The sequence below is a fragment of the Poecilia reticulata genome, linkage group LG7 (genome assembly GCF_000633615.1).
Source record: "Poecilia reticulata strain Guanapo linkage group LG7, Guppy_female_1.0+MT, whole genome shotgun sequence".
Taxonomy (NCBI): Eukaryota; Metazoa; Chordata; class Actinopteri; order Cyprinodontiformes; family Poeciliidae; genus Poecilia; species Poecilia reticulata.
The window spans coordinates 12530150-12545486 of record NC_024337.1 but is presented as its reverse complement, the minus strand read 5'-3'; the positions used below and the strand labels follow the sequence as shown (position 1 = coordinate 12545486).

Genomic DNA, 15337 nt, shown 5'->3' with positions numbered 1-15337 from the left:
AGAATGACAGCGTCTTATCCCTAACACAAAACAGAACATTAAGTATACGTACTTTGACCACAAACTGTGGTGATGTAATGTGCAGAAAGAGCCACGAATGAGGAGTAGAAAGGCTCATATTGTTTGTCGTGGTGAAGAATGTCCGATTCACTGCAAATAAAAGGTTGGACAGCATGTAACAAACCACAAGATGAGAATTTTTACAGCGTCTTTCCTAATTTTAGCTTAAATTTGCAGTCATGAATATAATGCCCTCAAAAAAAACTGTAAAAAAAAAAAAGTCTTTGTTTTGATGTTTTCATGAAATGTAATACAGCAAAACATACACATATATATTCATTCCAAACAAAATTCAGAACTACAAAGTTACACTAAGGATGCAGAAACCTCCTCGATGGTTTCAGCAGCTCAGGTTGAGGAATATTTTTTCATAAACTTTCTGGTTTGAAGCTGGTTACTCCACAAAATGGAGAATATAATGCTATTGCTAAAGAAAACAGATTATCTGCGTCGTCCTTCATATTTGAGCAAATATATAAACAGTCAATAAGAAATTATCACGAAGGCAAGGGCTGCTTGTAGTTAGGAAGATATGCAATCATTTTGGCCAATGTCGCAGTAATTATATAATACAACAAATAATTAAAAAGTGTATTTCTGTTTTGAGTTCAAGCAGACCCCAGATAGTTAGTAGTTTATCCAGCTACTGGAAAAAGAATTAAAGTTAAACATTTTCATTTAATGAAGATTTTACAGGAAAAGTTGCTTTAGGCCGACATTTCCTGTTTTAGCAATGAAACAACTCAGCTTTAGTTTCTTAATAACATTTTAAAACTAAACTGCTTTAAACAACAAATGTCACAAAATGTATTGTATGCATAGGCATCATAAATGCTTGGTACTTAATTAACACTTTTACAGTCCATGAAGTTCTTACATATATACATACGTATGTATATTGTGTACAGCAATACTGTGATTACAAAATATTTCCAATGTTTTTTGCAGGCTGAACGTGTCACATATTGTCATGTTACATATATTACTGAGATGTAAAACTCAGTCCAAATATAGTGTTTGTAGTTAGGCAGTCCTCTTCAACCCACACAGCCTTTATTAGACAAAATGATTTAACACCTACACCAACTTTAACTGTAATGTTGTATTAAATTGGTTGTTGCTTGTGTTTATTTATTGCGTCAAAAAACAATTGTGTGTGTGTAGGATTAGATTTAGCCAAAACCAAGTTGCTTGTAAATCTTGGACCAAGTAACATTAAAGTTTTATGAGCTCCTGAGCTTCAATTTTTTTATTATTTTGATATAACTTTGTGGTAAAATGTAAAAAAATTAAATAAAAAAAAATCTTAAATTATTTTAACTATTAAGTAACAGTTAATCACTGGTACCACCTCTCTCAATTTAAAAAAAAAAGTAGTAAATAAATAAAAGCCACTGAAATATTGCTTAAGTGTAGCATTCCTTTCCATGAGCTTGAGGAACTTTCAATTGGTAAACCCAATTTATCTACAAATATGACTGTTCATGTAGGCCTTCTTTGTAATGGGAAAATAATGAGAACGTGCCATTTAAGTGCGGTGGAAGTGGATTGATTTTAACTCAGAAAATTGCAATAGTTCAGGTATTTTACACAAGACAACTGAGTGAAACGTGTAAAAGTAAAAGTGTTTATGACTGCTGGTCATTTTGTTACTTTGCCATCTTCTTACCTTCAGTTTTGGTCAATTCCTATAAAAAGTAAACAGCCGTCTTCTTCAAACATTAACTTCTGATACAAGAACAGCATCAGCAGCAAAAGTATTCAGTCAAATGAAATATTTAACTGCAGAAACATAACTCAGGAGTATTCTTTGAGGATATGTTACATTCAGTCCCAAAAAGCTGTCAAGTGAATCATTAAAGGAGACAACGGATTAAACAACGATTGTTTCCTTTTACATCAATACTCTCATAACTTGGATTTTTAATACTTTTTTTGCCTGCTTGGGGCCTTGAAAAACAAACAGGCTCAAAGAGCAGAAGACACCAACTACAGAAAAGTGTTAATGAAGAAAGAGCTTCGATAAGAAACTTTCAGGCCCTGCTGCAGAAGTCATGGCATGTATTGACGATTTGTTTCCGAGGAAAATGAAACTCTTCACTTCAAAGTCCCGGGGTGCATCGCTCCAGGTTAAAACTCTCTTGGGGTTTCAGGTGACAGCCTGGCTATAGCGGTTCTGACTTGACACTCACACTTAGTGGTGATCCCGTTGACGCTAAATAGTCCAGCTAATGGTTTTACCAACAATGTGCCTAAAGCAAGTCACCTGAAGAAGCAAAACTAGCCTAGAAAAGCTGTCCCCGCCTACTTTTAGTCAAAACAGAAACACTCTGCAGACCAAATTCTCAACCTTTAACAGTTCAGCTAATAGTTGCCATATCTGCGTTTGACCGTACCAGACAAGTTCGGCTTCAAACCCCAATCTGGTTCAACTTGGTTACTTCAGCTGACATGGTCCAATATTACTCTGACAGCAGCGTTTCTACGTTACGTTAGAGTGCAGAGTTGAAGGCCCACGGTTAGCTAGCTAATGATGAAGCATATTTTAAAAACGCTACACTGCGGCATTCTTTAGCGTTTACTGAACAACAGTGGTATGTTAAAAGGAACGTTTACACCTTTGAAAGGCAAGCGTCTCAATTTGCCGGCAACGTATCTGACAGTGCAAGCTAAACCCATTTTAAACAAGTTATTAAACGCTAGCATGTTGGCTTCAGTTGGAGACCAACTCGATACCAGTGCAAGTTAAGCTGAGGCTATGTCCGGGATGAACACGGGCGGTTTGGTGATAACATAGACAAGCAACACACTGACATGTAACCGGTTACCTGTTAATTATAGAGCCAATAAGCTGAGGTAGCTCCTTTGTTTCAAAAGCGGTGTATGAAGCTGATAAAAGCGGTCGCACTGCCGCTGTCCATTCGTGCTCCCCCTCTCCTCCGCTCGACGCCATCTTGAAATCCCATAGAAAAAACTAACTGCTGAGGAAGAGGCTGTGAAGGTAAATCACAGGGGGCGCTCCGTCGCTCAAAATTACATCAAATGTGCGTTATTTGATGTGTTTATAATATATTTCTTTTCAGTTCAACTTTGTGTCTTGTACAAAAACTAATGCCCATAACTTGTATCTATGTATTGATACAATTATCTTTGCTGGTTTTGTGTTGTAATTTGAAAATGGCACACATCACTGCATCCATAAGTAGCTAAATACATTTGTATGCTTGTGATCATATAAATAAGATTAAAAGCGTCTTTATAAAATTAAAAAAATAAAATAAATAATTCCTTCCATTGTTATAGGAATGTTTCAATAATTGTATGGGGAAAAAATGAAAAAAGTTTATAAATTGTTTGAGCATTTATTGTATGCTTAGACACTTACATTTTTTTTCTGTAGCAAATTATTTATTTATTGTACTAGTAGCACACATTGCATATTTTTTACTCTTATTGCAAAAACAACATTTTCAGCAGTAAAAATACACTCATCTGTTTGCAAACCCTTAGACCAGTTTTTGTTTGGATTTTTGTATACTTTTTGAAATGCTTTCTCATTTTTGTTTCCATCGAATCAATAATGCTTGTTTTGCTTATGTTTCCAAATCCTACTAAATGTAGCCATTGTATCTAGCGGTACAGCTGGATGGCTGAATGTGACTTTTCCCCTTTTTGATTATTGGAAAGAAATATCACATACAATGGAAGATTATAAATATTTGTATGCTTAACTAAATATTCTTAGGGTACAAAATTCAGATGATTCTTATATTAAGTTTTCTTTGTTCAAATGCTTGCCACTTCATATTTTGTCTTGCTGGTTGTGATTGGTGTGATTGACTGGTGATGTGGCCAGCCATGCTTATTTATTTATTTTACAAGTTATCTATTTATATCTATTTATTTCAGTGTTGGACTTTTAGCTTTAAATAGAGTTTGAGTTTGAACCTCAAGTTGTCATGTCTATGAATCAAGCAAAGCGGTTATGCTGTTAACTTTTTGACCTGTTGGTGGCAGCACTTCCGTTTAAGCAGGCAAATAGTGAGTCTGACCACTTCCGACTTCCCCCTTCCGTTGAGCTGGTCAAAGCTGCTGCAATGGCAAAGCTAATTTTGTTGTTGCTGAAATTATGTATTTTATTCTTTGCTGTTCATGCTGTATTTGAGGATCAAGTAGGAAAATTTGACTGGTAAGAACAGCCCAATGGGCCTTAAAAAATAACGTGTTTCTAAGGTATTTTTTCTCACAATATGAAGATGCTAATGCTAGCACCTGTCAAAGCCATTAGCTTCGGGTCGGTGTGTTAAGTGAGCATTTTCAGGAGAGGACATTTTAAAAGAAAAAACTATCATAACGATTTTTTTAAACGGCAGGTTTATAAATAATATGTAGAAACAATGAGCCACTTAAGCACATTTAGTTAAAGAAAAGTAGGTTGATTTTTTTAAACAAAGAATCATTGTAACTAAATTAATTACAAGTTATTCATGCCAGTGTTAGTTGTAACAATAGTTATTCTGTTGAAAATTGATGATAATAATAGTTAGAAAAAATAATAAATCATTCCTTTTTATTTATTTCTTGATTCACAGGAGACAGCAATATGTAGGCAAAGTTCGTTTTTCTCATTTCGACACACAATTGCAGTCCTCCAAAAAGGTCCTTGTAGCAACAGAGAGTAATGTTTTTGCAGCGCTAAATTCCAGGACAGGAGAGCTTTGTAAGTATTTTTGTAGCTTTAAACGGACACACCTGTTAGCTGTCATATATTCTCATCTTTTTGGTGTTAAACACAAAACACTCCCCTATCCATGTCTGATACAGTTTGGCGACATGTGGACAAAACTGGTCCAGAGGGAAACATCGATGCCCTTCTGCACCATGCACAAGGTTTTTATTTCTTAAGTGTTTATTCAGTTCGAGCTTGATATTTTATCTCTACTTATGTTAGCATATTCAGTGTTGATGCAACTTATTTTGTGTGCTTAGATGCGGTACTAGTGGTTGGAAATGGGCGCATGTTGCGCTCCTGGGACATCAACGTTGGTGGTTTAAACTGGGAGATGTTGCTGGACACTGGCAGGTGAAGACCTTCGTGGTTTGCAGTTGTGACATGTGAGATGGACTAAACCTTAAATGTTTTTTTGTTGTTCTTAGTTTTCAATCAGCATGTTTAGTGGGGCAGCAAGGAACAGTCAAACATGTCGCTGTTTTGAAGAAAACTGTCATCTCTGTCCATTATTTATCCAATGGGCATCAAAAATGGGTAGAGAACTTGCCAGAAAGGTAAAACATTCTATTTTTGTGCTATTTTTTAATGGTATCAGCAATATGATCTTTATTATTAATTTTATGCCTTTTTGTTTTTTATTGCAGTGAAACTGTGGATTATCAAACTGTGTATTCGGGAGGAAATGGTCAAGTCTTTGTGTTGGGAATTGTTCCCCATTCCCATATCACTATTGTTGTTTACAGCATGGAAGATGGCGAGATAATCAAGCAGGTAACCTCTTATTGATTAAAGCTTGAATGTCTGCCAAGTAGATGTCGCTATGAAAGAAAACCTGAACTCCAATCTGTTCCTTTTTTTGGTTTCTGATTGTTCCAGGTCTCAGTTGAAGTTTCATGGCTGTCCAACATACCAGCCAGCTGTGCAGTGGTTGGTCAGGGGATGTTGATGTGTGTAGACTCAACAACAATGTCCCTAAATACACTCGATTTACACCAACAGCTACAGATGACTCAGATCCCCCTGCAGGTATCAAGTAAACCAAAACAAAACTCTTTCTATGAAATATTTTCCCTCCCTTCTTCAGTCCGTGTTTATTGTCTATATGAATGCTTTTTTTTCCCCCTTTCTCCCTAACTTTTCTATCGCTTATCACATCGCAGTCACTCGGACTTGAAGTGGACCCAGACTTTCATCCGTCGCTTGTCTCACACCAGCCCAACCCTGCCCAAAAGCCATTATCAGAGTTCTTCCTTCAACTTGGGCCCGAACGTTATTTGCTTCTGCAGCTGAACAACGGGCAGATAGTCACACTGAGAGATTTCAAGCCTGTACGTAACTGTTTCTTCATATTTCATTTTTTTGAAGATTTATCCCAGATTCTTTTAGCTCAATTGCAGCCCAAGGCAACTTTGGTCGAAAGCTCAATTGATCGGGATGGCTTGAGGGATTTTTAGTATTGTGTTTTCTTGACTGTGATTCTTGCACATTAAGAATTCCATCAAATTTTATACTGAAATGTATTATTCTCATTCTTTTATCTTGACAGGGTTCTATAAGATAAAACATACAAATTAATAATTTGTGAGTGAAATAGTTAGTGACACATTTTTCTTAATTTATAGGCACTGCTGGCTTCGTTTGCTACCACTGGAGAGAAGACGGTCGCAGCTGTTATGTCACCCAAGAATAAGACAGTCAGTTCATATAGTATTGCTCTCTCAACTCAATCTGGGTGTAAATGAATTACAATAAATGATACACAAGAAATTATTATATTAAAGTCTTTTTTTGTCAAATTAACAGTAAAAGCAAGTGATTATCTGTTACCTCCCCACAGGCTTGCAGTATCAACCTCTTTAGTGCCGACACCGGGCGCAGACTTCTTGACACAACTCTGATCTTCACTGTGGATCCTAGTGGAGGAAAACCCGAGAGGGTGAAACTTGCTGTTTTCTTTATGTTTCATGAAGCAGCAATAGTCTTACTATAATCCAACCATTAGTTTGTCATGTTTTGGAATTTAAAGAATCTTTTAATAAAGGTACTCATTTAAATTCTACCCTGCAGCTGCATGTCCAAGCATTCCTGAAGAAGGATGACTCGGTCGGCTACAGGGTCATGGTGCAGACAGAAGACCACGCACTGACTTTCATTCAACAACCAGGTACGGTGAAGCAAGCAAAGTGGGCTCCATCAGCCTCCGGTATTTGCTGTTTCAATCATGCAAACTGTTCCAACTATTGTTTCGTAGTGCAAACCTGCCTGATTCTCTGTTTTATCATGACTTCCCCTGTAATAATGCAAATAACGTCAGCAGCTCTTTTAAAATGAGGATGTTGAGGTAAATTGAGAGTTAATTTCCTCTTGAATCAGGGTGTAAACCAGCGTAGAGATGCCCTCACAACGCAACCCGACTGTTTCATCAGCAGTGAATAATGTTGTTTATTGTTCATTGTTTAGGATCCCCATTAGCTGGGCTTCACACCCCCTCTTCCTGAGACCAACAATAGAAATCATTAAAACAGATTTAGCATATTTATCAATAAAAACATTTAAAGGTCATACAAAATATTCATACCTTTATAAAGTGTTCAATAATTAGCCATTTCAGTTATAAATGAAATAGGTACTTTGCTCCTAAAAAACTGTTGTAGCTCTGGTCTGACATTCCCCAACTCTAGTCCAGCTAAAACTTCAAATAGTGACCATGCATCTTGTTTTTAAGAGAAAGTGTCTGCAAAGTTTAACAAAACTTTTAAAAAAATCATCCCCCTGTTTGAACAAAGTTTTTGATGAGGAAGCCTAATCCTGTTAAAGGTTTCAGTGAAGCCTATCCCAGCAGCCATCTGGTGAGAGGTGGGTCCACACATCGATTGCCAAAACAGGGACAGCTGCTTGCATTCGTGAGCAATTTAAAGCAACCATTTAACCCCACGTGCAAAAAAATTAAGGCCACAGCCGGGATTTGAACCGACAAGCTCCTAGCTGTCAGGCAGAAGGTCAACTTGAACAATGAACAAAGAGTGGTTTTATTGTGTGGAGCTTGAATAGATATAAAAAAGTCAGGATCACACAGTGTACTGAAGCATTTTTGCCTCCTCCCACTGTCATTCTCTTCCCAGGAAGAGTCTTACTCGTGAATGAATTCAGTGTTCATACTCCATGTTCATTACTCCATTTTCTATTTCTATTTTTTTTAATAACATTTATTTTTGCCATGTATTTGCTTAGTTAAAAGAAACTAGGTCAGTTCTTAGAACTAGACTATGGTTAAATATATTTGCTTTTATAAGAATCTTATTCCGGTGCAATGGTGGTATTTGGGTTTTTAAGAATTGGTAGGTGTATGATCCTTTTAAAACACAAAAGTAAGTAGTGAGCCATGCTTTGCGTCATGATGACGCTAAAGGTATTTTCTGCCTTTTAATCATGATAAATAATGCCAGACCCACTCATTTCCAGTGTGTAAATAGTTCTGACCTTTCCCACAAGGGGAAAAAGAAATTACCATGTTGTTGGAAAGCTCTGAACTCTGTGGACTTTCACAGGGTGTGGAAGGTAGAATGAGTAACTGCAGACGACTAATGAGTCTTGTTTTCCAGGCCGTGTGATGTGGACCAGAGAGGAAGCCTTGTCAGACGTGGTGACAATGGAAATGGTGGATCTTCCCCTCACCGGGACACAAGCCGAGCTCGAGGGCGAGTTTGGCAAAAAAGCCGGTAAATGCTTTGACGTTCATCCTGTTTACACCTCACCACCAGCAAAGTCTTTTATTTTATTTTATTTATTTATTTATTTTATTTTTTCTCCATGTTGGCTGGTGTCCATTTCTAACAAGTAGCTCTTAAATAGCTTGTGGTTGTGACTCACCAGGTTGGTTTATTGTTTTTGTTCTTGTTTTATTCTGTCTTTCTTGCTGCGTGTGGATTCAGCCATTCAAGGTAACGCATCTCTCTCTTTGCAACGTTTTTTGACCTCCGAAAATGTTAGGTTTTATATAACGTTGTGTTAAAAAAGCAAATTCTCTTCTGCATTTATTGCGATGGAGATGGGATTTTTTTATTTATTTTATTTTACTTTTTTTGTGACTGATTTTTAAATTTCTGGTAGGGCTTTAGCGTGCCTATCCCTTTAAGAACGGAAAGGTCTGATCAGTTATAACAGGATCAGAGATTATGCCACGTCATTTTATCTGAATTAACGGTTGCTGAAATGTTTTGCAAAAACTTAAAAACAAAAATAAAATGATCAGTTGACATTTTAAGCCGTATTTCACATTTAGTTTTAGTCGTGAGCACAGCTATCACCACCAATTATGCAGCATTGGTGTGTATTTCCAACACAGTGTAATTTCTTACCCAAATTTGAATCTTCATAAGAGCTGCCAGCTGTGCCATATTCTCACTAGCCTTCCTGTTCTCTTCTGAAAATGTATCTTGCTCTCTCTTGGCAGCTTTAATGAATCAGCTTGTTTTAGAAAATAGTTTTCTTTTTCTTACATTACAGTGTGATCTTTATTCTTTATTTTTATGCACCTAACTAGTCTGAAAAGTACTAATTTGGAACCTTTTCCACTCAGTTAAAGCATCCACACCAAAGACGGTTGCTGTCAATTATGACCTGGTAGCACTTAAAAACATGGTGTGTTCACTGATCGGAAAAAATATTGGATTTTTAAGCTTCCAGCCACCAAGTCAGCTGATTTCTAAGTGTTTCTGTGTCTCTTTTGTTTAGTCGTTCCTACTCTCCAAGACGACAGTTTTGTCTTGTTGGTTTTAATTTAGTTAAAATATGTGAACAATGGCTCTTGACACTTAAAGTACATCTTTACAGAATATGTTTGTTCTTGTTCCGATTTCTCTAGATGGGTTGTTGTCGATGGTGTTGAAGAGGCTCTCCTCTCAGCTCATTATGCTGCAGGCCTGGATCGCCCACCTCTGGAAGCTGTTCTACGACGCCCGGAAGCCCCGCAGTCAAGTCAAAAATGAAGTCTCCATCGAGAACCTGTCGAGAGACGAGTTCAACTTGCAGAAGATGATGGTTATGGTTACATCGTCTGGAAAGGTAAAACTGGAGAGACTAAATCCTCACCTTATAATATTCACCTTTGTTTGTTAGTATTTTTTTGCTTGCTATTCTGCTGATCCCGGCTATCTGTTCAGTCCAAGTTCAGGCAGGCTTACATATAAACAAATCAGAGCTTTCATCTTGTTTTTCTGTTCCTTTTAAGCTGTTTGGCATCGACAGCAAGACGGGTGGAATTTTATGGAAGCATTATCTTGACAACGTCCCGAAGAATGCTGCTTTTAAATTAATGGTTCAGCGAACCACTGCTCACTTCCCTCACCCTCCACAGTGCACACTGCTCATCAAAGACAAGGTATCTAATGAAACATTGTCACTTGTGTTGAAAAAGTTCAATAGCCAGTGTCAGTGTCAGTATCTTCTCTTTTCTTGTTCAAAGTCTCTTTAAGTTACAAACGTCTGGCACGACGAGTGATTTCTAGTCTGTTTCACACATTTTTTTTTTTGTTGGGGCTTTTTTGGGTCACAGGACACGGGTCTGGCCACACTTCACGTGTTTAACCCCATCTTTGGAAGGAAAAGTCAGGTCACACCACCTGCCCTACCTCAGCCAATACTCCAGTCACTCCTTCTCCCATTTATGGACCAGGATTATGCCAAGGTCCTGCTTCTTGTCGATGACCAGTACAAGGTCAGATCAACACCTCAAATTGTCGTCCACAAGATTACAGTCACTGCATCTTGAGTTTAGAATCGCAACATTTTGATTAAAGGCATTTCCCACCTATTGTTTATTGTCTGTTGTTTCCACTCCAGGTTTCTGCCTTTCCTTCAACCAAGAACGTCCTGCAGCAGCTCCAGGAGATGGCTTCATCCATCTTCTTCTTCCTCGTCGACTCCAGTCAGGGAAGACTCTCTGGTTACAGACTGAGAACGGCAAGTTCTTCTTTCCACGTTGTGTTGTATTCTGAAATAATGCTCCAGTAATCGGTGAAAGCTTAACCGCGGATATTTTTCTGCTTTCAGGACTTGTCGACTGAGCAGGTCTGGGAGGTCGTCGTTCCAACAGAAGTACAGAAGATTGTCACTGTTAAGGGGAAGAGGCCGAATGAGCATGTGCACTCACAAGGCAGGGTGATGGGAGACCGCAGTGTGCTCTATAAGGTACAATAACACTTTTTATATGATTTAATTGCAATTTGAACGAGTTCTAAAACAGCTAAAATCACATTTCTTTTTACCAGTGTGAATGAAAACGACTGTTTGTAACATCTTGTAATAAAGTAGAGTAAAAATCTGAGTTCGCACTCAATATTATTACCGTATTTTCTGCACTATAAGGTGCACCGGATTATAAGGCGCATAGAATAGACATTTCAGTTTGGGTTGTCAATTTGTTCCTTACTCTATTATTACACATCCACATTTGTAAAGAAGTGGTCCCCAGTACTTTATATAGTAGGCTGCCCCAGTCGTTGTTTCACTCACAGTGTTGGTGTTGCGATATTGTGCCCAACTGCTTTCTGGGTAACACAAACCAACCGACACGCTGCCGCCGCAGTCTATGTCTCTCTTCCCCCGCCTCTCCCCCCCTGGCTTTAAATGTATTATCAAACTTTATTAACAAACCAGCGTTCTGACAACTATCCCAGCATTCACCACGCACTTCTTCTACGGGGGAAAATGAAGTCGGCGGCTGCTTACCGTAGTTACTAGACCTGTTGTGGCTCAATATTGGTCCATATATAAGGCGCACCGGATTATAAGGCACACTGTCGGCTTTTGAGGAAATTGAAGGTTTTTAGGTGCGCCTTGTAGTGCGGAAAATACGGTAATAATATTAATATAATCTATGTACGTCCTACCTAGTCTGGAATTTGATTTAATAATTTTCCAACTCTGGATAATTATGTAAAAACTATATATTTTAAAATCATATTTCCACTTTTTTTTATTTTTTATAAAAGTTGTTCATCCATTTATCCATTGATATTATACTCTCCCTACTCAAATTTACACTGGAAATTCCTCAATTTATATTTAAAACATTGGAAGAGACATGTGAAAATAAGAATATGGGAAAAATATTCAATTTTTATGTGAAAAGGTTTGGGAGGATTCATAGGACTTGTCTTGGATTGTAAGGTCAACTAATGTTAATTTAAATCCTATTTATTCATACATTATCTTCTAATTAATAGTTTAATTGCTTTGGAGCATATTTTTCCTTTTTGCAGTTCAAAGTATTCAAATGCAAAATGTTATCCTTTTTTTAATTTTTTTTTTTAAATTTAACTTTCTGTTAATAGTACCTGAACCCAAATCTGCTGGCTGTGGTGACGGAGAGCACAGACGTGCATCAGGAGCGCAGCTTCATTGGGATCCTGCTCATCGACGGCGTGACCGGTCGCATCATCCATGAAGCTGTTCAGAGGAAAGCCAGAGGACCCGTTCACGTTGTCCACTCTGAAAACTGGGTTGTGGTAAGCCAGGATGGATTTCCAGATTCCCAAACAGAAACACTCGTCCTTCGTTTTGCAGATATGAAGCTGCAGAAGTTTCAGTTTTGGTCTGTCGCGTAATTAATGTAACGTTACTCACGTCTCCCCTTGTCTGTCAAACGTCACAGTACGAATACTGGAGCACGAAGTCTCGCCGGAACGAGTTCTCCGTCATCGAACTTTACGAAGGAATGGAGCTTTACAACAGCACCGTCTTCAGCTCGCTGGACCGACCTCACGCCCCTCAGGTGCTCCAGCAGTCTTACATTTTCCCGTCTTCCATCTCCACCATGGAGGCCACCCTGACTGAGAAAGGCATCACCAGCCGCCATCTGCTCAGTACGTTTCAAAAATGATTCTTTTCCATCCTCTCCAAATTTAGTCTTGGAGAGTAAAACCACAATATTAAACACTTCTGAAACATTTCTACCCCCAACCCCCTATTTGCCACAGTTGGTCTGCCATCTGGAGGGATTCTGTCATTACCAAAGATGTTCCTCGACCCACGCAGGCCTGAAATAATATCTGAGCAGAGTCGGTAAGTCTAGACAGATGTGGTTTAACAGTGAGCTGATTTACAGTGCTTTGCAAAAGTCCCTCTTTTTTTTAATTTACATTTTGTCACATTGTATCCATGCAGTTCAATATATTTAATGTGACATACACAAAGTAGTGCATAGTTATGATGAAGAAAAGAAACTAAACACACATTCTCAAAATGTCTTTGAATAAGAATCTGCGGCGGAGGATGAATGCAATCACGGTTTTCCTTCCAATTTACGATCATTCACAACTTTGTGTTGGTCTGACACATAAATGTTGAAGTTCAGTGGGTTTCCCGAGGCACCGACTGTTCCCTTACGTAAAGCTAATTCCGACTCAATTTCCAGGGAGGAAAACCTGATACCGTATGCACCGGAGCTGATCATCCGCACCGAGTGGTTCATCAACTACAATCAGACCGTGGGAAGAGTGCGAGGAATTCACACTGCCCCGTCCGGACTGGAGTCAACCTGCTTGGTGAGTCGAATATTACATTACAATACGTGAAATAAAACTTTCAAAGGCTGTGTCTAAGCAAAAAAAAAAAGAAAAAAAAAAGACTTTCAGTATCTTCTAATTCCCAGTATGTTTTATTTAAAAGAATATGTCTATTAGGTAAGGTAACACAAGCCTTCTATGGAGTGAAACATGATACTTTTTAGGAAAAAAAAAAATGTCTGTAGTATATTTTGTAGGTCTGTAAAACAGCCAGAATAAACGTAACTAAAGAGATTTTAATGATGTTTGGAAGTTTAGGCGGCTTAATGCCTATAGGCAAGGTTGTGTCATAATGCTGCACAAGTGGAAAAGTACAAATATTTTAGTTTGGGTGATTCTTTCTGTGTGGTAATGATGGTTTTTAGCAACACATTTGATGCATTTTTTTAAATGCATGTTTATTTCACTGGAACTGGTGCCACATTTATAAGGAAGTGTTTTTTTTGTTTTTGAGTGGGTTTCTTGCTAGAAAATCTTTTTAAATCCTGCATGTTGAAACCAAACAGATTGTTCTGCTATTGACTCTTATTTGGTGGCATTAATTGGGAGGGGTGGGGGAAACAAAGACTCAAGTTTTTTTAGGCATTTCACTTGTGAGAGGGAGACAAAACTGTATGCAGCAGACAGGAGCCTCCTCTACATACTGGTCACATACTGGGATGGCGTCCATCCCAGTATGTGACCAGAACAGAAGCTGTTAGACTCGCATAAACATCAAGTCAAAGCTGATCCTACCATAGTTATTCCTTGACTGCTCTGGTTTCCTCATCTTTCCCTCCATTAATTAAAAAAATGTTTCGTCGTGCTTCTCTTAATTCTTTGTTTTAGGGGCGTTTTTTACCACGTTTTAGTCGATGACAATAAAACTGATACCATAAAGGACTGCATATTTTATTTTATTTTTTGCACTTTTTTTTTTTTGCAGGTGGTGGCCTACGGTCTCGACATCTACCAGACCCGCGTGTATCCCTCCAAGCAATTCGACGTCCTAAAAGACGACTACGACTACATGCTCATCAGCAGCGTCCTCTTTGCCCTTTTCTTTGCCACCATGATCAGCAAACGCCTGGCAGAAGTCAAACTGCTTAACCGGGCCTGGCGATAAATGCCATCTCGTCGAGTCCTGCACCAGAGAGCCCTGCGGCTGCACGACGGATCTCGCTCCGACGAGATGAGACGAGACTGCTGAGGCCGTGCCTGTAGGGAAACACACAGGCCAAAGTTCAAAAAGGCCCTTAAGGAACTGCAGGGGACGGTGGGGAGGGGGGTGAAACAAAGGGGTAGAATAAGGTTTTATGTGTTCGATTTTTTTTTGTTTTTTCTAACTTATTTTGCAAAAAGAAGAAATGACTCCATAATAGAACCGTTTTTTTCCTCCCCACATCACTTTAATTAAACGTTGAACACATAATTACAAATTTAACAGAGTTGGGTTTATTAAATTATGTTTGTCAAAGTTAGGTGCTTAAATATAGTTTATTATAAAAAAAACTTTACATATGGTGTATACTTCAGCAGCCCTAATGGAAAGTTATAGTAAATTTGGAAGTCAGCAGAAATGCAAGAAAACTGTCTGTGAGCCTAAATGATTACTTTAATATTTGTTTTTTTAATCTGCTGAATCACCATGAAATCCTGTAGTTTTGATTTGATAGGAAAGCAGCTGAACTCTGAGGCAAGACCAAGCAAGGACAAGATGATCTGTGATCAGTCATTAAGATTTCTAACAGAAGGCGCTGTTATAAAATTAGAGAAAAATGTCAAACAGTAGACTTCATTTTCCCTGTTTGGATCCATTAAAATCTTTCTGAGAACTCTCTTTTTGAATGTTTTCCTTTCTTTCCAAGGTATTCCAGGCTGCTGCCCAAAAGATTGTTGAAGCGTTAAACTTAGACACTTTACAAGTGGACATTATGCAGATCAGTCTGTAGGCCGGACTTCATGCTTTGAAGTCCAGCCTACACTTATCCCCCCGCCC

The 15337-nt window shown here is 38.3% G+C and overlaps 2 protein-coding genes across 12 annotated transcripts in view; one reads left to right on the top strand and one right to left on the bottom strand.

Annotated features, from left to right (window-relative positions):
• Window positions 1–3028, bottom strand: part of ubr4 (ubiquitin protein ligase E3 component n-recognin 4) — a 48136-nt gene extending 45108 nt beyond the window's left edge. For all 10 annotated transcript variants that reach the window (XM_008413476.2, XM_017305794.1, XM_017305792.1 and 7 more), the window contains exons 1-2: window positions 2889–3028; window positions 53–150 (exon numbers count right to left, since the gene is read on the bottom strand). In XM_008413476.2, the coding sequence (XP_008411698.1) occupies window positions 53–150; window positions 2889–3013 (223 nt within the window). In that variant the 5' untranslated portion in view covers window positions 3014–3028. The remainder of the gene's footprint in view (window positions 1–52; window positions 151–2888) is intronic.
• Window positions 3029–4098: 1070 nt separating this feature from the next.
• emc1 (ER membrane protein complex subunit 1) lies at window positions 4099–15178 on the top strand. Of its 2 annotated transcripts, XM_008413479.2 has the most exons (23): window positions 4099–4249; window positions 4653–4780; window positions 4885–4950; window positions 5050–5143; window positions 5218–5346; window positions 5437–5563; window positions 5669–5818; window positions 5953–6120; window positions 6415–6486; window positions 6630–6728; window positions 6860–6956; window positions 8395–8511; window positions 8725–8733; window positions 9657–9856; window positions 10023–10172; window positions 10347–10508; window positions 10634–10753; window positions 10844–10981; window positions 12127–12300; window positions 12447–12657; window positions 12772–12856; window positions 13209–13338; window positions 14285–15178. In XM_008413479.2, exons 1-23 carry the CDS (start codon window positions 4158–4160, stop codon window positions 14462–14464), a joined length of 2898 nt encoding a protein of 965 aa, XP_008411701.1. In that variant the 5' UTR covers window positions 4099–4157; the 3' UTR covers window positions 14465–15178. The 2 variants fall into 2 exon arrangements, with proteins under 2 accessions (XP_008411701.1, XP_008411702.1); XM_008413480.2 differs by lacking the exon at window positions 8725–8733.
• Window positions 15179–15337: the final 159 nt, after the last annotated feature.

Bases quoted from the DNA above. Each gene is read 5' to 3' on its own strand.
- emc1 (XM_008413479.2), top strand. From the start codon at position 4,158: ATGGCAAAGCTAATTTTGTTGTTGCTGAAATTATGTATTTTATTCTTT. The intron at 4,781-4,884 runs GTAAGTATTTTT...TGTCTGATACAG, and splicing joins TTCCAGGACAGGAGAGCTTT to TTTGGCGACATGTGGACAAA. The intron at 9,857-10,022 runs GTAAAACTGGAG...GTTCCTTTTAAG, and splicing joins TGGTTACATCGTCTGGAAAG to CTGTTTGGCATCGACAGCAA.